Source organism: Callorhinus ursinus, unplaced genomic scaffold (genome assembly GCF_003265705.2).
Source record: "Callorhinus ursinus isolate GAN/ISIS: 27379988/994484 unplaced genomic scaffold, GSC_fseal_2.0 scaffold38, whole genome shotgun sequence".
NCBI classification, from domain to species: domain Eukaryota; kingdom Metazoa; phylum Chordata; class Mammalia; order Carnivora; family Otariidae; genus Callorhinus; species Callorhinus ursinus.
Window position 1 is genome coordinate 12,726,758 of NW_027397100.1, and position 23,374 is coordinate 12,750,131.

At 44.1% G+C, this 23,374-nt stretch overlaps 1 protein-coding gene across 12 annotated transcripts in view; it reads right to left on the reverse strand.

Annotated features, from left to right (window-relative positions):
• Nucleotides 1–827: 827 nt before the first annotated feature.
• EFCAB8 (EF-hand calcium binding domain 8) overlaps nt 828–23,374 on the reverse strand; it is a 62,944-nt gene continuing 40,397 nt past the window's right edge. For 8 of the 12 annotated variants that reach the window (XM_025875847.2, XM_025875844.2, XM_025875851.2 and 5 more), the window contains 9 exons: nt 23,249–23,356; nt 15,655–15,876; nt 14,979–15,116; nt 9,106–9,292; nt 4,398–4,472; nt 3,972–4,104; nt 2,559–2,763; nt 2,375–2,473; nt 828–1,414 (listed from right to left, as the gene is read on the reverse strand). In XM_025875847.2, the coding sequence (XP_025731632.1) occupies nt 1,019–1,414; nt 2,375–2,473; nt 2,559–2,763; nt 3,972–4,104; nt 4,398–4,472; nt 9,106–9,292; nt 14,979–15,116; nt 15,655–15,876; nt 23,249–23,356 (1,563 nt within the window). In that variant the 3' untranslated portion in view covers nt 828–1,018. The remainder of the gene's footprint in view (nt 1,415–2,374; nt 2,474–2,558; nt 2,764–3,971; nt 4,105–4,397; nt 4,473–9,105; nt 9,293–14,978; nt 15,117–15,654; nt 15,877–23,248; nt 23,357–23,374) is intronic. The other 4 variants (XM_073880554.1, XM_025875848.2, XM_025875845.2 and 1 more) reach the window with 3 other exon arrangements.

A 23,374-nucleotide genomic window follows, 5' to 3' on the forward strand; every position in this document is an offset into this window, starting at 1 on the left:
AGTGGGGCTGGGTCCTACTGGGGGGAGGGTTCACCGAATGGCAGAGTCAGGTGGAAGGTTGACCAGAGGTTGACCTGTCCTGACCCCTAGTGTCCAGCCAGATGGCCCCTAAGTCAGGATCTCAGCTCCTAAAGGACCCTGAATCTCCCTCCAGGCAAGGGCCTGCAGAGGCCTTTAAGAAAATCCCCTGAGGCCTGGTAATCACCACATCCCATCCCCTCCTCTGCCCACCCCTCCCCCATGGCCTTCCCCCCACCTCCTGGCAGAGGCCTTGGTCCTGCCACTGCTTTTACCACCGCCCTACCCACCCTGAGTTCTCCACCCAAGACGCTGCCCAGAGCAGCACACAGTGGAAGGATCAAGGGCTTTGGCTCAGAAAAACCTGGGTCCAAAGCGACAGGGCCAGGCCGAGGTGCCCTCCACCACGTTTCGGGGCCTCCCTCGCAGGAGGGGCAGAACAATTTGTAAATGCAGAGTTCCCTGTGGCTAGTGTCTGATGGCAGAGGAGGACAGACACACAGCAGGGCAGGAGACACAGCCACCACCACCACCTCCAGATGGCTGCTGGGCCTCACTCTAGCCATGAGGCTGAACCAAGTTCCAGAAGCAAACAGCTCACCCCAGCGGCGTGACCCACCAGCCACATCACCACGGAGCCTTCGAGGTCCCAGCCCTACGCTTCACCTGCCGGACGGCTGCACCAGGTGTCCTGGGGGAGGGGACTCTCCCCTGCATCCAGCCAGGGCCTGGTCGGGGGGAACGTGGCCCAATGTCAGACACAGCCTGGTGTCTAAGGTTGCAAGGGACACACAACCCAACCTCCTGGCCTATGGGACTCCAATATGTGCAAATATTTATTTTCTTCTCCAGGACTCTGGGGAAGAAGGAGGTCAATAGAAGGTCTCTATCTTCTGGGTCTAGCAGGGGTAATAAGCCAGGGACAGACAGGAGGCCCGTGGGCCTGGGCCTTGCGCTGGAGGACTGGAGAGAGGGTGGGCCACCTTAGAACCGGATGCGGTTAGCTCTTCTTCGTGGAGGACCGAAAGGTGGCCTTCAGAGGTCTTGAGAGCAGTTCGACGGATGAGGCAGCAGGCATGGGGGTCGCCCACCTCTGCACGATGTACTTGGGTGCCTGGGACAGGACCGAGGGGGAGGCCCGGAGGTATGGGGAGCTGGACAAGGCAGACTCCAGGAACCCGGAGTCTGAGGCTGTCAGGGTGAGGGTGTCGCTGACGGGGAGGGAGGTGGCTGACGAGCTGGTGTCCCTATCAGGATCTGGGTCCTTGTGGCTATGGTGGGCTGCCAGGTGGCTGTGCGGGCCCTGCTGCTCTAGAACGTTGTGCAGCACGAGGTCAGGTGTGTGGGTGGGTGACAGTCTGTTGAAGTGCAGGCTTTGGTAGATCTGAGGTGAAATCTGGGGGAGAAACAGAGCAGGGGAGTTTGGGTGTTTCACCCAGGACCAAGAGCAGACTCACAGGAAGCATGGGCCCTGGGGTCTTCCCAGACAAAAGAAGTCTCCAGAAGTTTCCAGAGGTTTTTCCTCTCCCCAGCCTGCTGGCACTGCAAGCTCACTGTGTGCCAGGCCTGGCACCTAGCCCTTCTCCTGGTGCTGGCAACAACACTTTGTGCTCAGCGCGGGACTGTCTTCATCTTTAGAATGACGCCTCAAGCAGGACCCGAGTGGGGCCCCCACCTCTCTTGTCGGCACTCAGCAGGCTGCACTTTGAGGCCCATCTCTAGAAGGCGGGAATGCTGAGCAGCTCCCCTTTCTCACTGACCTCTCCCCGCCCAGGACAGAGGGGTTCTCTCGCTTCAAGTGCCCACCAGCGAGGGAGGAAGCTCTAATGGCAGACGCCTCTGGAGGAGGCTGGAGTGTGCCCAGGCAAGAGGCAGGATGGGACTCATAGCTGTCCTGCAAAATCCCCGGCTCCCCTTTTCTTTTCCCAAGGAGAGTGCCCTTCCATTCCCTCCATCCCTTACACGGCACCAGGAGACCCTGTGTCTGCTCTGGAGTGGCCCACGGTACAGAGGCAGACAACCAAACGCAGAGCCACAGACTCTGGGAATTTCTTTGAAGTCTATCAAAAGTACCAGGCCTATGGAGAACCTCCTCCCATAGGCCCAATGAGGTGTGTCCCCAGAGACAACACCTGTGTCCATGGCCTCAACCAGGGCCTCGGCAAAAACACCAGCCAGACCAGCTTCATCCCAGAGCTGCCTGTGGCCCAGCATTCTGTTAAGGGATTGACGCTCCCCTATCTCCGACTGGAGGGCCCTGTGGGCACAAGGGTGGCTGTGGATGGGCTGTCAATGGAGAGGGGCTCCCCAGCCTCCCGCACCAGCATCTCAGGGAGCAAGCCCCGCCCTGCCTCACCTGGTACTTCATCCAGTCATACTGCACGTGGGTGGACAGGAGTCGGGAACTCCGCGACCGGTCCTTGGGCTTGTACGCTGCTCCCACAACTTTGCTCATCTGCGGGCACCATGGGCGAGAGTGAAGCCTCGGGGCTGACCGGGGTGGGCCCCTCTCTGCCCCTGGGTCCCCCACGCAGCCTCACCTGCTTGCCCTTGGACTCCCACTTGCACCAGCTACACTCAATGTCTTCCGGGGAGCGCTCCCCAGCCCATGGGGACGTCTGGGTGATCTTCTGCAGCTTAGCCCACGCCTCAGCCTCCGCGTCTGCCTTCCCATTCAGGAGAGCCATGAGCACCACCTGCTCCCGCCGCTGGTACACCAGGGCCTCGGCCAGAGCCCGCTGCTCCCTGATGTAAGGGGCTTTCCTTCATAAGATGCCCTCACACCACAAGGCGGGGCAGCCTTCCCACGGACCCCAAGAGGGCTTCTCCCTCCTGGGCCCAATCCTCTCCCAAAATTCTCATCCCTCCCCTGAGGCCCTACTGCCTGGGGCCCATCATTAAACAAGTGTCCAGGGAATGTTAGCAAAGCCCAGATTAAACTGACCCCCGACAAGTCCTGAAACCTATCCTACCACCCTGTACTCTCCCCCCCCATGGAGGCCCGACACCCCATCTTGGCCTTACCGGGGCCTCCCCTTGTGAAATATTTAAACATTCTCTCCCTCCCAGGGAAACCCTGCCCCTGCCTTGTTTGCGAACCCCACACGGGACTGTAGAGATGTATGCCTTGACAAGAGGAGAGGAGCCCCAAGGACTGTACGGGTGCCTGGAAAACTCTTACTTACACATCAAGACCCAACTCCAAAAAATCTCTTCTCCTATGAAGCTTTTTTTACTTGATCCACCCAATGAGGTGACTGTCCTCTGAGCCATTCCTGTTCTTAACAGTCCCATCGCTTACCATATAAAACAGCAGCCATGAGTTTGCATGTCCATTTCCCCAGGGGGACTGTAAGTTCTCTGGGGGAGGACCTGTGTCTGGATTGTTTGTGATCTCTAGAACCTGGCACAGAGTCTGGCACTCAGCAGGACCTCAATAAATATTTCTTGGAATGACCCCAAATTCTCTGAGACTTGGTCAGGAGTAAGAGTGGGACATGGGTGGAGGAGGAACCTGGAAAGGAAAGAAGCTGCAAGCAGCAGCCTGACTTCCCCATGAATCAGGGAAATAACACAAGCATCTGGTCAGGACCAGAGCCCTGGGCACTCGCCTACCAGGGACCTCTAGCCACATAGAAATGGCCTCGGCAGGGAAGCCAGCCCTGGCTAATCTGGACCCGGCTCTGGAGCCAGGGCCCATCGAAGGGCTTGCCTTTTTGTATTTTCTGCTGGTTTGTACCATTCAAACTTGCAGCTGAGCCGGGCTCGTAGGCCGCAGTTGCCACTGGTATAAGTCAAGTTTCCTGTAGGTCCCAAGCCTCTGGCTTTCTGAGGGCCCTCCCCAAAGATGCCTAGCTCTACCCAACCCAGATGAGGCTGCCCAGGACCTGCAGGGAGGCTCCGGCACCCCCCTCCTTGGGCCAGCAAAGACCAAGTGGGCTGGGATAACTCACCGCAGCTCTGGACGGAAGGCCTTCTGGGCAGCATCTGTAGAGTCAGCCTCCTCCTCTGAGCTTTTTCCCACTTTAAGATCACCAACAATCTGAATATCCTGCAACCTTTTCCAAACACTCAGGCCAAATGTCCCTGTGATTTAACCAGACCCAGCTCAGTAACAAGAACTGGTCTACCTCCCCTCTGATCCTTCTGCCCTTCACCCTCCACCCTCAAGGGTCAGCCAGAAACCCCTTACCCTTGGCCTGCACCTCATGATGCTTACCACATGCCAGGCATTATGCTGGCTACTCAACAAATACCTGAAGGAACCAGACACTAGCCCTAGAATATACTTGGAGCACAGGCCAAAGCATCCTGCCCCCCATATAGGCTGAGATGGAAAGCGCACTATGGTGATGACAGTGATCCTCGGTTGGGCTTACGTGGCTCATGTATAAAGTAGCAATGGTGCAAAATGATCAGGCATCCATCAGATGTGAGGTTGGGGAAGAACAGGGCTGGAGGAGAAAGCAGGTAGTGAGAATAGAGAAACATGAGTCCTGCTCTGGGCAGGGCATAGCTATAGTAGGCCATTCTCCTGCTGCAGAATTTTTAAAGATTAAAAAAATATAGTAAAAAAATCCTATTTTAAAAAGTCATCGGAGAGCTATAGAAGCGAAAAAGAGTAGATGAACTAAAATTACAGAAAGGGAAGAGTCCTTCCAAGAAGAACTGAAACTGAGGGCTGCTTCCTTCTCTGGGAGCATTTTCTGAGTCTGGGCATGGGCTGAGTAAGAATCAGGCTCTGCTTAGACAAAGGAAGCTACTGGAAGGAAAAGAAACCATCCAAGCTTCTGAGAGCCATTCTGGCTGGCAGGATGGATCAAATCTAGTGGAGTTCACATGCATCGCTGTGTTTCCTGCAGGACATTCGCTGAGCACTGGGGGCTCTGGAGGCCTGGAAGTTGGGCTACACAGATAGAATGAGGTTGTTGGGAGACAAAGTCCCACTAGAGGAAGAAGCCTTTAGCAAACACAACAAACTTCACCCTTGAGACAGACTTCACAATGGAAGACAGAAGAAAACTGAGTCCACCAAAATTGGCAGTCCAGACCCAACCCAGCTCAGTTTCTGACTGCAGTGAGATGAGCAGCCCTATACAGAGGAACGAGCACATGCACTGGAGGAAAATCATGCCAATGTCATTCTCTGTGGTTCTTTTATACAAAGTCCAGAAAAGTCTCTGGTTTCATTTTGGATTTGGTTTTAGTTTTGGTGGTGGTGAGGGGGTTGTTTTTGTTTTGGGGGGGTTTTGGAGGGGTGGATTTTTTTATGCATATAACATGTAAAAAGACAGGAAAGTATAACCAATAATGAAAAAAAAAAAGAAATAGGCATTAGAATCATACCCACAGATAATTCTGACATTGGAGCTATGAGATAAAACTTTAAAATAACGATTATAAATAGTTAAATAAAATAACAGAAAATATGAACAAAGTGAAGGAGAAGAAGAATTTCAACAATGAATTGGATTCTATAGGAAAGAACCAAATGGGTATTTGAGGAAAAAAAAATACAAAATTAAGAATTAACTGAATGCGGGGCACCTGGGTGGCTCAGTTGTTAAGCGTCTGCCTTTGGCTGAGATCAAGCCCTGCATCGGGCTCACTGCTCAGCAGGAAACCTGCTTCTCCTTCTCCTACTCCCCCTGCTTGTGTTCCTGCTCTCACTATCTCTCTCTGTTATATAAATAAATAAAATCTTTTTTAAAAAAAGAATTAACTGAATGGATTTAATAGCAGGCTGCATACAGAAGAAGACGGGATTAATGAATTGGAAGGCAGGTCAGCAGAAAATAACCAAACGGAATGCAGAGATTGAAAAAAAAAACACAAAAAAACAAACAGAGAACAGAACAGAATAGGAGAGATATATGGGAAAGAGTCAAATGTTCTAACATACATGTAACTGAAACCCCACGATGGGAGGAGAGGAAGGATGGGCAAAAGCAGTACTAAAGAATAATCTTTGACAATTTTTTTAAACTGATGAAAAATAGCAGCCCACAGGTTGAAAAAGATCAGTGAACTCTGAGCAGGATGAACACAAATAAAACCACACTTAGGCACATCATAGTCAAACTGCTGAAAACCAAAAACAGAGAAAAAAGAAAAATTACCATCAAAATATCAATTTATGGGGTATCTGGGTGGTTCAGTCAGTTAAGCAACAGATTCTTGATTTCAGCTCTGGTCATGATCTCAGGGTCATGAGATCGAGCCCCATGTTGGAGTCTGCCTAAGCGGATTCTTCTTAAGATTCTCTCCCTCTCCCTCTGCCCCGCCCCACCCCACCCCACTCACATACTCTCTCTCAAAAAAAAAAAAAATAAAGTATCAACTTAAAACTAACATTTCAAAAGAAAATATAGAAGCCAGAGATGATGGAAAAATCTTTTTTTTTAAGTACTGAAAGAAAATAAACTTCCAACTGAGAATTCTATGCCCAGTAAAATAGTCTTAACATTTTAAGGCAAAATAAAGATGTTTTCAGATAAATAAAAGCTTAAAGAATTAAACACTAGCACAGATGCTCGGGTAGCTCAGTCGGTTAAGCTACTGACTCTTTTCTTCTTTTTAAGATTTTATTTATTTATTTGAGAGAGAGAGAGCGTGAGCAAGGGAAGGAGCAGTGGGAAGAAGAAAGTAAGATTCTTTTTTTTTTTTAAAGATTTTATTTATTTATTCATGAGCGAGAGAGAGGCAGAGGGAGAAGCAGGCTCCCAAGGAGCAGAGAGCCTGATGCGGGACTCGATCCCAGGACTCTGGGATCATGACCTGAGCCGAAGGCAGACGCTCAACTATCTGAGCCACCCAGGCGCCCAAAAGTAAGATTCTTGCACAAGCAGTGGTATCAGGTCAAGAGTGCATATTATAATCTCTAGAGTAACCACTAACGAATATTATAAAAACATACAATTGAAAACCTAATAAAGAAATAAAACAAGGTAATTGTTTTAAAGACGTGATTAATCCAAAAGAAGGCAGAAAACGAAGAATAAAGGAACAAAGAGCAGAAAACAAATATCAAGATGATAGACTTAAACCATATAAGTAATTTCATTAATACCTGAATAGACTAAATATCCAATTAAAAGGCAAAGATTGTCGGGCAGGATGAAGAAAATAGGACTCAATATAATGCTCCACAAAAGAAGCACATTTAAATATAAGGACGGAGATAGATTGAAAAGCCATGTTGGCAAAAGGGTACAAACTTTCAGTTAGAAGATGAATAAGTTCGGGAATCCAATGCACAGCATGGTGACTGCAGTTAACAACACTGTATTGAATACTCGAAATTTGCTAAGAGAGTAGATATTAAGTGTTCTCACCACCAAAAGAAAAAAAAATAGTAACTATGTGAGGTAATAGATGTATTAATTATCTTGATTGTGGTAATCATTTCACAATGTACCCATATACCAAATCATCATGTCATAACTTAAAATGTCAACTTATTCAGTCTTTTTTTCAGTTTCCATTACTATGTCTTCATAGTCACTAATCTTTTCTTCTGTAGTATCTAATCTGCTATTCACCCTATCCAATGTATTTTTATCTCAGACATTGTTGTTTTTATTTTTTTTAAAGATTTATTTTTTTTTTTTGAGAGAGCAAGAATGAGAGAGAGAGAGAGTACATGACAGGGGGGCGGGTCAGAGGGAGAAGCAGGCTCCTCGCTGAGCAGGGAGCCCGATGCGGGGCTCGATCCAGGGACTCCAGGATCGTGACCTGAGCCGAAGGCAGTCGCTTAACCAAATGAGCCACCCAGGCGCCCCCAGACATTGCTGTTTTCAATTTCTAATTTCAATTTGGGTCTTTTTATATATATTTAAGTTCTCTCTTTAACAGGCTGATGTTTTCTTCTACCTTTTGTGACACATGAAGTATATTCATAATATTTATATACATTATATAGTATATGTCTATATTGTATTATATATAATTTATAATATTACAAATGCACTGTATATATTATATATAATTTATACTAATTTTGTATTATATTATTTTATGTATAATATATTATTATAAATTATACCTCAGGAATTACTATTCTTTGCTGCCTGCTGTCTAATGTCTGGAAACTGTTATATATATTTTGTTCATGCTTTTAGTCTTTTAAAGTGGTAATGTAAATCCGGTCCTTGTTACTGTGTCACGTTTGGAACCAACAGAAATGATAGGCAATAGAAATAGACCCAGAAGTGAACCAGATACTGGATTATCAAAGACTTTAAAATAACTTTGATCAAAATGTTCAAGAATACAAAGTAGAAGATGAGGAATTTCATCATAGAGAGAAAGAAATTAAAAATAGTCAGAAAGTTTTTACCCATATAAGAGCTGAAATGCAAGGAAATCTAAGTGAACTAATTCAGAAAGGAATAAGCCTTTGATAAGAGACAAGAGACCAAGGCTGCTTTCAACCCTGACAGAGTAATGAGAGGAGGATGAACCCTCTGTGGAGGAGGAGAAATCAGACGAGTCCTTAGTGAACTTTTAACAGCCTCACATGACATGACAGATTATAACCCAGGATGTTCCAGCCACAGGGCAAGTCTGCAGCTACCCACCAACCCTTTCCCTCAGGCCTTCACAGGGTTTATGGTGGCCATACAATGAAGGCTGGGGGCCAGGCAGAAGAGTTCAGAGATAGACCATGAAAATACTAAGTGTAAGAAAGCGTAAGATGCTTTTTATGTGATGGCTATATGGGTGTGTATTTACTTTCTGAAAATTCACAAGCTGAACCCTTTTGGTTTGTGTGCTTTTCTTTATGTATGTTATAACTCAACAAGTTTGTTTTTAAAAAGAGAAAGGAATGTGCCTTCTCAGATATATGATTTGCAAAAATATACACAGGCAAATAATTTCGGGTGGGCGGGTGAGTGGGTGGATGGACAGTTGATGGATGACTGAATAGACTGCTGAACGGACAACTGGAAAGACTCACATCCTGTGATACTATTTGAGCAGAGACAGCTTCTGTGGCCTGAAACCCAACCCCACAGGATATAAGGTTTATGCCAGCTTAGGTTCTAACAGGGACAGGACCATGATGGGCCATGTGGCATGGCTGACCTTCAGCAGGACCCATACCAATGGTGTCACCGGAGAGTTTCCAAGCCTTGACGTCACAGTCCTGGCCAGCACTGACAACCAGCTGGAAGCTATCCACATACAGGATGTCTGCCACACTATCCAAATGGCCCTTCCAGGAATTCAGAAGCTTGGGGGGAACCAGGGAAATGGTCTGGCCAGCCACGACCTATAAGGGACAGTACAGGAGAACTACTTATACTGGAGGCAGTGGAGCCCTCTGTAAGGATCCTAGGTCACAGTCCCCTGGCTCATGTCCCAGGGTTCTAGTTCTAGACATGTTCCCACATTAATTTAGGTAAGTCCTGGCACTTGTCTAGCCTTCACTGGTCCCTTTGGTAAAATCATAAAAAAGCATTTGCATTTGCTATATTGCTTACCAATTGCATCTATACAGATTATTCCATTTGAACATCATAACAACCTTAGAGGATGTGTGAGTCTCACCATTTCACAGAGGAGAGAAGTGAGTCCAAAGCCACATAGCTAGAAAGTGGTGAGGCTAGGACAAGAGCCGGGTCTTCTTCTAAAATTATTCAGCTGGGCACTGGGAATAGAACAGGGTGAGCAAGGGAGTGATAGATCACATTCACTATGAAAGGATGAACTCTACTTAACTGGAAAATGAGTAAAAATAACCAGGACTGTTTTAAATAAAACAATATTGAAAGGGATGAATTTTACCATATTCAAGTATGTTAAGTCACAATATAAAAATTTTAAACAGAACAATGGGAGATGACAGAAAGCTCAGAAACCAACATACATTTACATAAAACATCTGTATGTAATAGTGGCAGGAAAATTTGTGGTAATAGAGAGCATGACCCATAAAAAAGTGCTGGAATACCGGATAAACTATCAAGAGAAACTTCAACCGTTGTTGTGTTTCTTACAACTAAAGAAATGCTAGGGCGCCTGGCTGGCTCAGTTGGCAGAGCATGCAACGCTTGATCTCAGGGTTGGGAGTTTGAGCCCCATGTTGGACATGGAGCCTACTTAGAATAAACATTTTTTAAAAATTTAAAAAAACAACTAAAGAAACACTAAAAGGGTCAAAGAATTCTTTTTAATGAAACTGTAAAACATCTAAAAGAAAATAGGAGTATTTGGCTTACCTCTGAATAAGAAAGTGATTGACAATGGGAAGTACCACAATGGGAAGAAAAATTGGTTTGACCAAAAAAAAAATTATAATTTTAAAATCATCATAAATAAAATTAAAAGGCAAATGACCAATTGGGGGGAAATATTGGTAATACATATGACAGATAATAAGTTAATATTTTTAATATGTTTAAAAAGAATTATACATCACTTACAAAAGATGGTTACAATAGAAGAATGGACAGAGGACATGAAGAGACAATTCACAAAACCATACATGGCCAATAAAATAAGATGTCAACATCACTAATAAGCAAAGATATCTTTATTAAAATCAAAGAAAACCATTTGCATCTAAAAATCAGCCAAAAGTTTTCTTTTCACTTCAAATATTTATTTATTGAACGCCTTCTATAAGCAAGGCACTCTATAGACCCAAGGAAACCTCACTCGGATGAATACCACTAATAATAAATACTTTATGCTGGCAAGGATAAAGGAAAATATTAGAAGTGCAAAACTATAAACTTTGGGAATGCAGTTTGGCAGTACACAGTAAAGGCCTTAGAAAGATTTATGTTGTTTTACATACTATTTCCATGAGATAAATTACCAGATGTGCAGATAAACAACTACAAATAACAACAACAAAAAGATTTGTGAAAAAGAAAAACTGCTCTATCATTTTTATAGCTTTTAAACACAGCTTTATTGAAATATAATTCACATACAATTTACCCATTTAAAGGGCTTGCTTCGGTGGTTTTTAGTATACTCACAGAGTTTGCAACCACCATCATGATCGATTTTAGGTCATTTCAGCATCCCACAGTTGGTGTAAGTGGAATCAGACAGTATGTGGTCCTTTGTGTGACTGGCTTCTTTCACTTAGCATGTTTTCAAGGTACATGGTGCTATGGCGTGTATCAGTACTTGATTACTTTACTTATCCATTCATCCATTGTGGACACGTGGGTTGCTTTCACTTCTTGGCTATTACAACTAATGCTGCTATAAACACCCACATTTAAGATTTTGTGTGGACACGTCTTCATTTCTCTTGGATGTATTGCTGGGTCATATGGTAACTCTATGTTTAACTTTCTGAGAAACTGTTAAACTGTTTTCCAAAGTGGCTGTACCACCTTATGTTCTTACCAGCAATGTTTGAGAGTTCCACTTTACCCACATCTTGGCCAACATTTATTATCTACAGCCATCCTAATGAGTGTGAAGTGGGATCTCGTTACTGTTTTGCTATGAATTTCCCTAATTCCCAATGATGTTCAACATCTTTTCATATATTTATTGGTGATTTGTATATCTTCTTGAAGAAATGTCTATGTAGATCCTTTGCCCATTTTTAATTGGGTTATTTGTCTTTTTACTGTCGATGTGTAAGAATTCTTCAGTCTGGATACTAGTTTCTTATCATATATATGATTTGCAAATATTTTCTTCTATTTGCATGTCACCTTTTCCCTTTTTTAATGGTGTCTTTTGTAGGCTGAAAGTTTTTAAATTTGACAAAATTCAATTTATTTGTTCCTTTTGTTGCTCGTGGTTTTGCATCATATTTAAGAAATATTGCCTAACCCAGAGTCGTGCAGATTTCTCCCTATGCTTTCTTCTAAGAGTCTTATAATTTTAACTCTTCCATTTAGGTCCATGACCATTGAAGTTAATTTTTATGTATGTTGTGAGGTATGTTCTTCTCTATGTTATATGTTCATTCTTCTGATGTGGATATCCAATTTTCCCAGCATCATTTGTTTAAAAAGACTATTCTTTCCTCCATTTGATTGTTTTGGCACCTTTGCCAAAAATCAATTGACCATAAATGTGAGAGTTTATTTTTCCACTCTTAATTCTATTTCATTGACCTATATGTCTACCCTAATGCTGGTACCACACTATTTTCACTATAGCTTCAAAGTAAGTTTTGAAGTTGGGAAGTGTGAGTTTTCCAACTCTGTTCTTTTTCAAGATTTTTGAACTATTCTAGGTCACTTGTATTTCCATATGAATTTCAGAATCAGTTTGTAAAATAAGAAGCCGGGATTGTGATAGATTACACTGAATTAACTTGGCAAATACTGCTATATTAACAAGATTAAATCTTCCAATCCATGAACATGGAATATTTTTCCATTTATTTAGGTTGTCTTCAATTTTTTTCAACAGTGTTTTGAAGTCTTCATAATACAAGTTTTTCACTACTTTTGTAAATTCATCCCTAAATATTTTATTCTTTTTGATGCTACTGTAAGCTGGATGCTTTTTATTTCATTTTCTTGCCTACTTGCCCTGCTGGTAAAACATTAGAGGAAGTGGCAAGAGCAGACATCCTCATCTTGTTCCTCATCTTAGTAGGAAAAGTTTAATCTTTCACCATTTAATATGATAGTAGCTGCTTTTTGCTGATGCATTTTATCAGGTTGAGGAAGTTCCCTTCTACTCCTTCTTGATTGAGCATTTTTATCAGGAAAAGGTGTTGGCTTTTCTCGAATGCTGTTTCTGCATCTATTGAGATGATTATGTGTCTTTTGTTCTTAATTCATGTAATATAGTGTATTACATTAATTGATTTTGGATATTAAACCAACCTTGCATTCTTGGGAAGTCTCACTTGGCCATGATATGTAATCCTTTTCATATGTTGCTGGATTCAATTTGCTAGTATTTTATTGATGATATTTGCATCTATATTCACAAGAGATGTAGTTTTATTTTCTTATGATGTCCTTGTCTGGTTATAGTATCAAGGTAATATTGGCCTCATAGAAAACTATTTGGCAAGAATTCTTGAAGAATTGACATCAATTCTTCTTTAACTATTTAGTAGAATTCACCAGTGAAGTAATCTGTACCTGGGCTTTTCTTTGTGGGAAGTTTTATTGCTAATTCAATCTCTTTACTTGCGATATTCAAATTTTCTATTTCTTTAGATTTTTTTTTTTTTGAGCCCACTCTGGTAGTTCATATCTTTCATATCTTTCTACCTTTATCCTTCAGACATATTTTTCACACATTTGAAACAACATTCACTATTTATTTTTGTGAATGCATACTACCCCTTGACCTAGAAATCCCACTTACAGGAATTTATCCTTCAGACATATTTTTCACACATATGAAACAACATTCACTCTTCCCTTTTGTTTAAGAACAAAAGATTGAAAACAACCTCCATTTCCCTTCAAAGGGCATTATATCATTACTATATCCTATGGCTGACTACACATCTATAAAGAAAAATGTACTCATATGCAAAGATAATACATCTCCAAGATATATTATGGAATAAGAAAAGCAAGGTGAGCACCAGTGTGCATGGCATGCTGCTTTCATGTAAAAATAAGGAGGAGATAACTTTATACGTTTCTCTTTGCATAAATAAATACTGGAAGAATCACCAAAAATCAATAGAAATGACACAAGAAGAACTGGTTTGGCGGGGCAGCGGGCGGAGGACTAAGAGTCCTCACTATAAGCCTTTTCCATTCCCTGAGTTTTTAAATCTTCACTGATGTAAAACATACATATAGAAAAGTGTACATGTCCTAAATGTACCACTGTACAAATTTTTACAAGCCAAACACAACTGCATGGCCAGACCCAGATTAGGAAACACTGTCAGCCCCCAAGCCCCCTCACGACTCCTTCTAGCCACTGCATGCCCCACACAAAGACAGTCACTTCTAATAGGGTACCTTGGTCTTGTCTGTTTCTGTACTTTGTATAGATGGATCTATAAAACTTACCATATATACTCTTTTAGTGTCTGACTTCTTTCACTTACATTGTTCAAATAATTACCCATTTTGTAATAAATAGTTGCAGACCATTCATTTCTAATGCCCCATATTATTCTGTACAGTGTGTACAGTGCAATTTATTTTTCCAGTCTACGCTGATGGGCATTTCAGTTGTCTCATATGCAGAGTTATTACAAATGGTAATTCTATTAATGTTTTTATTCATTATATTTTAGAGCATAGGCTTCTCTTGGGTATAAACCTAGAAGTAGAATTGCTGGATCATAGTGTAGACATATATTCAGTTCTAGCAATTACTGCCAAACAGTTCCCCAAAGTGATTATACCAATCTACATTCCTGCCAGCAATAGAAATTTCAGTTGACCTACACCCTTGCCAACATTTGGTATTGCCTATCTTTTTAGTTTTAGTCATTCTGGCGGATGTGTAGTGGTATCACATTGTGGTTTTAATTTGCATTTTCCTGATAACTAAGGAAAAGGTGCTCAACTTCATCAGTCATTAGGGAAATATCAAGTGATTTTCAAACTATGTAAATATATTACCTACTCAAGAAAATACACAGATATTTTCATTAATTTTTTAAAGATTTTAAGTAATCTCTACATCTAACATTGGGCTCAACTTACAACCCTGAGATCAAGAGTTGCATGCTCTACTGACTAAGCCAGCCAGCTGTCCCAAATATTTTCACTATTTTAAAAAGAATTCATGACTCCAGGGCCCTCATCGCAAAGATTAAAGCCCATGGAAGGGGTGTGTGTGTTCATGTGCAAGTGTATGCATGTGGGTATATTTGGTGTGTAGACTTGGGTTTTACTGGATAATGGTGACTTCTGGCTAACAAAAACTGTCCCACATCAACCAGACTACCTTGAACGAGAAACATGAAAGACTCAGAATCTTGGTAAGAGAACCATGGTCCCAGCTCATGAGTGTGGTTTAAATTCCCCCAGTAATCTTCCTACCTCCTTCTCCTCCAAGGGGATGTAGTGTGGGAGGTTGATCTGGACCCGTTCAGGAATTAAGAACTGGAACTTGTTTGTTCCACTGGGTTGAGATGACCACCTGTCAGTGAATGTGCAGTAATCCTTGATGTCCCAGATCTAGGCACAAAATGTGGGTTAGTGGCCCAGCACCCCTTGACACCAGCACCAACTCACACTGTGGGCCCCTCCCAGACTATTTCTCTTCACTCTGAGGTGTGAGCACTCACAGACACTCAGGGTCAGAAGGGGCCCTCGGGACCTTCTAGGCCAGACCCCTTAGCTGGCATGCAGACAGGGTATGACCAGCACAAGGACAAGACATTCTTGCCTCATGTCTCACCACAAAGCATGAAGTCAGCTCCTGAGACAGGTGATCACAGAGAGATACACAGCTGGGGGTAAGGGAGTGGCAAGAAGAGAAAAATGGAGTAGGGAACCCACTGGGAGAGGCTTCTTGGACGGCCCTTTGGAGCCATGTCCTCACTCATTTCCTGGGCACACCATAGCAGAAGAGGACTTCTACTGCCTACCGTTTTACAAACGAAACCAGTACCCAGAGGGAGTAGGGACTAGGCTAGCGCCACACACAGCAAAGAGGGGCTGCTCAGAGCTTGGCTGCCACCAGCCCCTCCAGCTCAAGCCAGGTCTTCCTCACCTTGATGTATCCTTTACAATCCCCTGTGACAAGGATCAAGTCTTTTTCATCCGTGGCCATGGCACCCACGACCACATCCCCCCGGCTTAGGAAGTCCACAGGGAACTTCCCCAGCAGGCCTCCACCCCCGTGGATGGACCAGGCATAGATGTGGCCATCGATGCAGCTGCTCAGCAGGACGGCTACACGTGGCTGGCGAGGCCTGGTCTGCAGGAAGATGATCTGTGCAAGAGAGGCGGGCCCACTCAGCAGTGCTGTGAGCTGGGATTCACCCTGGCCACGGTCACGTGGTGCTGAGTGGCCTGGGCAAGTCACCACCTCTACCCCGCTCCCCAATTTCCTAGATGCCCAGTGAGAATGGTGACCATCTACCACCCCTCCCACCTAGCTGGTAACGAGGACCATTTTGGTGCACTATGAGCTCCCTGTGCACAGGGGCTTGTGTCATTTTTTGTTCACTATTTTATCCTCAGCAACTACAGTGGTGCCTGATATATGGCATGTGATCAGTGAATGTTGAAGAAGACATACAAGGGTGGCTCACTTGGTTAAGTGGCCTCTCGTGATTTCAGCTCAGGTCATGATCTCAGGGTCATGAGATTGAGCCCCGCATCAGGCTCTGCGCTCAGCGGGGAGTCTGCTTGAGATCTCTCCCTCTGCCCCATTCCTGCTGTCAGAAATTACAGCGTGGTTTGGGGCGCCCGGGTGGTACAGCTGGCTAAGCATCCAACTTGGTTTCAGCTCAGGTCGTGATCTCAGGGTCGTGATCTCAATGTTGTGAGATTGAGCCCCGCATTGGACTCCGTGCTCAGCACAGAGTCTGCTTAAGATTCTCTCTGTTCCTCCCCCTGCTCTCTCTCTCTAAAAGAAAGAAAGAGAGAGAGGAAGGAAGGAAGGATGGAAGGAAAGAAAGAAAGAAAGAAAAATTACAGTGTGGTGACTTGTGTGTCCCCAAAACATGTCGCCACCACCAAAAACTCTTGATTAACCCCATTATCATACAAGTCCAAAACAAAATGCTTAACTTACTTCCTGATGGCCCAGGGGCCAGGGTCACAAAACCAGGAGTCCCTAAACCAAAAACAAAGGGCAAGCATTTCCCCCACTTTATGCAAGTATACTTGCACACAATGCAAAATGTGGACGGCACAGACAGATGAGAAGAAATTAAAATCACCCACAGAATTCCAATACCCAGAAATAATCACCATGAAGATCTTAATGCATTGTCTATAAAGACTTTTATCACATTTTTTAAGTTATGAAATATACATGCAAGAATAGACAAAAATACCAATGAAAGAAGAGACATCCCAGAAATAGAAGATTCTAATACTATATAAGAATGATAGAATCTCTGGTGCCTGGGTGGCTCAGTTGGTTGGGCGACTGCCTTCGGCTCAGGTCACGATCCTGGAGTCTCAGGATCGAGTCCCGCATCGGGCTCCCTGCTCAGCAGGGAGTCTGCTTCTCCCTCTCTCTTCCCTCTTGTGCTCTCTCTCTCTCTATCTCATTCTCTCTCTCAAATAAATAAATAAAATCTTTAAAAAAAAAAGAATGATAGAATCTCAAGCCAGTGGAGAAAAGATAAACTATGCAATAAATGGCATTTGAACAACTGGTTATCAATTTAGAAAAATATTTTTAGATTCATACATCGCACCACACACAAAACTACTCAGATCAGACAGAAGGATGACTAAATATATATACAATTATAAATGACTAGAAAAAAACATAACAAATTTTTCTGTGATCTTGGGATAAACAATGCCTTTCTTCATTGTCGCAAAGAAAAATAATAAAGATAGCTAGACAAAAACTAAAATGTCAATGCAATATCACAAAGGCAGATGAGGTGAAACTATCTGCAAATACACAATAGGCAAAGGATTCACTTCCAAAGCATCTAAGGAGCTCCAAGAAATTAATGTGAAAAAGAACGGACAAAGGATATGAATGGATGTTTAATTCACTGAAGAAATACAAATGTCTAGGGGCACCTGGGTGGCTTAGTCAGTTAAGCGTCCGACTCTTGATTTCGGCTCAGGTCGTGATCTTACAGTTGTGGGATCAAGCACCACATTGGGCCCTGCGCTGGGCATGGAGTCTACTTAAAATTCTCTCTCTCCCTCTCCTTATAACCCTCCTCCCCATTTGCACACACCCTCTATCTCTCAAAGAAAGAAAGAGAGAGAGAGAGAGAGAAAGGGGCACCGGGGCGGCTCAGTTGGTTAAGTGTCTGCCTTCAGCTCAGGTCATGATCTCAGGGTCCTGGGATCAAGCCCCACATCCGGCTCCCTGCTCCGGGGGAAACTGCTTCTCCCTCTCCCTCTGCTGCTTCCCTGCTTGTGTGCTCTCTCTCTCTCTCTCTCCCTCTCTGTCAAATAAATAAAAAAAATCTTGAAAGAAAGAAAGAAAGAAAGAAAGAAAGGAAAAGAAAGAAAGAAAGAAAGAAAGAAAGAAAGAAAGAAAGAAAGAAAGAAAGAAAGAAAGAAAGGTAAATGTCTAACAAACATATAGAAAGCTCAGTATTACAAATAAAGAAATATTTTTTTAAAAAAACTTCCACCTACCAGACTGGCAGAAATTAAGAAAAGGCTAATATCCATTATTGGCTTAGTATAAGGACAAAGGTAGACTCACACACTGTTGGAGGGAAGGCAGCTCATCACAGTCTTCTTGGAGAACAAACTGGCTTCATCCATCAAAATGTAAATTGTGCTCACTTGGTGACCCATTAATCCCACTTCTAGAAAATCTAGTTTAACTACACAGAAGTATCTATAAGGATCTCAGCCGCACCATTGTTTATAATAGCAAAAAACTAGGAACAAGTTAAATGTCTATCAATTGGGCATTCATTAAATAAATTATGGCAAATCCAAAGAAATATATTGCAGTCGGGGACAGATTTGCCAGAGAAGTTCATAAAGCTTAAGGCAAAGTTCAAGATCAAGTTCAAGGCCCTTCCAAGGGAGGAATTAGCAACATGTGGTGACTGTTATAATTGTCAGTTGTAAATTTTAAAATTGTCATTTCTTTTGATTCTAAATAAATTTCATTTTATATCTAGTTTTTTATTCATAATTTTGTGTTATTTTTCATAAAGGGTGCCTACCAAATTGTATAAGTTTTAGGCTCAAAAAAGCATAGATTGGCCCTCTGTATGAAGCTATTAACAAGAATGGAGTAGATATATTTATATGTACTGAGAGGAAAAGCTGTCTACTCTACATTGCTAGGTTTAAAAAAAAAAAAAAGCAAACAGCTGAACTACAGTCTCAAATGCTCCTGGTCTTGTTTAAAAACCAAAACCATACCTCTGTATATATATCGCATACAGGCATATAAAAATAAATCTCAAAGAGATATTATTTATCATTTTTAAAGACAATTTTGTCACAAGCATACTCCAGATCATTAAGTATTATCTTAAAATGTGATTCCTCATACCTGCACAGGATTCACCAAAATGATGTGCCACAAAGATCTCCCATTTCTTAACTGGGGAAAGCTGAGGCTTCCTTCCCAACCCTTCCTGCAACAGTTCGAATGGGCAGGCTGAAGGGGCGTGATGGCCAGAGAGGGGTCAGGGCTGTGTGGTCAATGTCAGGAGTGGGCACAGAAGGATGCCCGCCCTGGGCAGGATGGAGAAGGATCCATGTGGTTGGAAGGCAGGGAAGCAACACTATTAGTTTCGCACTCTGCACCTGGCCCCTGAGACCTCAAAGATAGTCCCCTGCCTGCTTTGGAAAGAGCTTCTGGACTGAGGTTGGACATTCCAGACTCACTCACCCCAGTGGTCCCAGACAGTTCTCAACAGCAGGGGGGACTAACGGTCTGCCTGGGACCCCTTCAAAAGAAGCTGAAGCTACACATGGACTGGGCTTCATGCCTTTTGGAGGGTTTTGCCACTCCCCACCCATCTCGTCCTTCACCACTAAGGAGAGGGTCAAGGACAGGGGCTTCATCTCTAGACTGTAATAGACACAGCTGCCCCTGGATCTGTGTCCTTGTCTCCCTCCAAGTGCCCTTTCTGCCCTCCCCCATGGTCTTCTGAGATGGCCGGACAGAAATGGTTGGCGAAGGGGACCTGGCAGGTAAAACTCCCCCAGGCGTCCTTGTCCCAGTCCACTAGGGAAAGGCTGGGAACCAAGGGGGACCCTCTCCAGGGCACCACACCGAGAAGTTCCACTCTGTCTGCTGCCCAGTTCCCCAGAGGGAAAGGACTTGGCTGCTTCAGAAACAGTGGGGGTAGAAGACAGCACTTAGAAGCTAGGAAGAAGGATCAGCATCAGAAGTGGGCCAACCTCAGACAGGACCACCAGCTATACAACACATGCGTGCGCGCACACACACACACACACACACACCAGCCACAGTGCCTGAAATTTCAGCAATAGACATTCAGTCCTTTGTAAGTTATCTTCAAAGACTCTTGTCAAGATTCATGATACAAATCCTATTACACACAGATCACCAGTCCAGATAAAAAGCCCAAGGAATTCCCAATGGTGGCAGTACAAACAGTCAAGGACACAGACTTTGAAAACCAACAGATCTGGAATCAGGCCTTGGCTTGGCTATTTTCTGACAGTGAGGATTTGGGACAAGTCACTTCACCTCATTGAGCTTCAGTCTCTTTACCCAGAAAATGGGAATAATAATAGTATATACCCACCAGGGCTGCATGAGAGACAAAAATAATTCGTGTAAATGTTTAAGCTCACATCTAGCAGATACTCAGAGCCCAATAAATATTAACTGCTGCTGATATTATTATTAGGCTGGAATATAACACTACATATCAAAAGCTTTCTAAGAGTGCATTTCTTTTTTTTTAAGATTTTATTTATTTTTGACAGGGAGAGAGAGAGTGTGTACAAGTAGGGGAAGCAGCAGGCAGAGGGAGAGGGAGAAGCAGGCTTCCCGCAGAGCAGGGAGCCCCATGCGGGGCTCGATCCCAGGACCCTGAGATCACGACCTGAGCCGAAGGCAGACAATTAACCATCTGAGCCACCCAGGCGCCCCTCTAAGAATGCATTTCTAATCCTAGAGTTTTATGCCTGGGAAATAGATGAGAGATCCAAAATTCATGTGCAAAGATGTTCATGGCAATGTTAGCTACAAAGGCAAAACCTACAAACCTAACTGTCTAGCAGCAACAGTATCTAGCTAGATAGACCTGGTATCCCATATGCCAAAATGCCATGCAGCTGGTAAATGAGAGGCCATGGCTCCACAGACGCTGGCAGGAAGTGGTGCCATGAGGTGTTGGGTGAAAAAGAGCAAATTGCAGAGTAGCGTATATATAATAGGATACTATTTGGTGAAAAAATAGTTGGAGGTACATATATACTTTTGTACACGTATGTACTTGTATACTGCCCAGAAAAATGTCTACCAGGATACCTTAACAGTCATTGTCTCTGGAGACTGAAGAAGAAGGTAAGTCATTCTTTTATTTTATACGCTACTATAAGGCTTCAAGTTTTCAGTTTTAATGAAGGACATGTACCACTTTCTAATTAGAGAGTGAGAGTGTGTTCTTTCTTGAAGATTCCAAATAAGCTCTCCTGTGAGGGCCTTTGTATCTGCTGCTCCCTCTGCCTGGATCACCATCCTTCCAAACAACTGCAGCCTTCAAGCTCTGTACAAATGCCACCTCCTCCATGAAGCCCTCCCTGATCACCCTATTTAAACAGCCATACCCTCTCTACCTCCCTTGTCACCCCCCCGCCGCCACCGTTGCCTCACTTTTCTGGTTCTCCGCTGTACTTGTTCACCCTGTGACCTACCATTTATTTTACTCGCTGGTTAACTGTCTGTCTCACCCCAACTAGAATATCAGCTGCACGAGGGCACAGGTGTTTGGTTTTTTTCTTGCTGCCTCCCCAGGGCCTGGCACGTTTACATTAAGTAAACACTTAATGAATAACTGTCTGGGCCCTGAAGGGACTAGGTCACAGTCAAAGGTCAGGCTTTGCATCATCTACTTGGGTCAGACTCAGAGGCTGAAAGGGATGGGTTCTTTTGGGCAACGGCTTCCAGGAATCCATCCTCACAATGCACTTAACACAAGCTCACAGACGCATACGTACAAGGACGTTCAATGCAGAGCTGCTCATCAAAGTTAAAAACTGGACCCAACTACATGTCTATTAAGAGAAGACTGGCCTAATCATTTATCACTCCAAACTATGGGGCACTGGGCAATTATTACAAAGAATAAGGTAAGCTGACAAAAGAATAAGATGAACCTAAATTACGAATAGGAAAACATATCCATGCCATATAGTTAATTACGTTTTTAGAAAGTAAATGGTAGGACATGCTATGATTTTACGCCACTTATCTAAAAATAAAAAGGATAAAGACTAACCGAGGCCACCAATTCACTAGGCGGTGACTATGGCTGTTACAGCTAGTGGGGTGGAGTGAGTGAGACAATGGGGACCTTTATATTTTGCTTTATACACACTTCTTTTTTTCTTTTTTTACCAACTAGCATGACTACTTTTAAAAGTTTTTTTAAGGCTTTTTTTTTTTTTTAAGTAACCCCTATACCCAATGGTGGGACTCGAACTAACAACCGAGATCAAGAGTTGCACGCTCTACCTACTAAGCCAGCCAGGCGCCCCTAAGGCATTTTTTTAAAAGAGAGGAAAGCACATCCAGAACCTGGAGGAGAGACTGTCCAGCTGCTCACGGCTCTCTACTCCTCCCACCCCACCCCCAACGGGACCCAGCTCTGCAGGGCACTGCTCCCCAGTTCCCAAGTCCCTGGTGCCCTGGAGCTGGGGAAAGGGCCCATCCTGCCACACCCTAACACAACTGTGATGTGGATTTTCACTGGTAGGGATTTAGGGAACCCAAACAGTCTCTGAAATACCATATCTCTGCAGATCGAAGCTAGAAGGGGCCTTAGAGGTCACTTCATTTAGTGGTGACAACACAGTGAGGGGCATCCAGGGTCAGAAAGGGGAAAAGTGCAGGAGGAAGGGAGAAGAACAGAGATGACCCAATCCCTACTCACATGTTGTACGAAACACCCTACCATGGGAGTCTGGGTGGCCCAGTTGGTTAAGCGTCTGCCTTCAGCTCAGGTCATGATCTCAGGGTCCTGGGATCAAGCCCCACATCAGGCTCCTTGCTGGGTACAGAGTCTGCTTCTCCCTCTTTCTCTGCCCCTTTCCCCCAACTCGTGTGTGTGCGCGTGCACACACACACACACACACTCTCTGTCTTAAATAGATAAAATCTTAGAAACAAACCAAAAAACACCCTACCAGAGCACAGAAGGGCATCTTAACAGTGGGTTCTGGCAAATCTACTTCTCCTACCTCCCAGTCCAGCCCACCAACCAGGAGGGGACCCTCCACAGCCCCCCAGGCATACCCAAGGAGCTTCCCCCAACACGCAGCAGTCCTGAAGCCAGAATCCTGAGTGGTTCCTTCACCTGCGCCACGACTCTCCAGGTCCTGGGGAGAGCCAGGCTGGCCCCCGCTAGGCTCGTCGGCCCTGCCCTTCCCAGCCCATCCCCACTGTTCATGCCGGTTCACAGCCCAGACCCTGCCTAAGCGTGGCCCACCTTCTCCACCGACGCGTTGGATTGCAGCAGTATCTTCTTCTGGAATTCCCCTCTTTGAGCACCATAGGCCGTTCTTAACAGCTTGGGGCTTCCAGAGTGGACAGGTTTCTGAAAAGAAAAATGGGC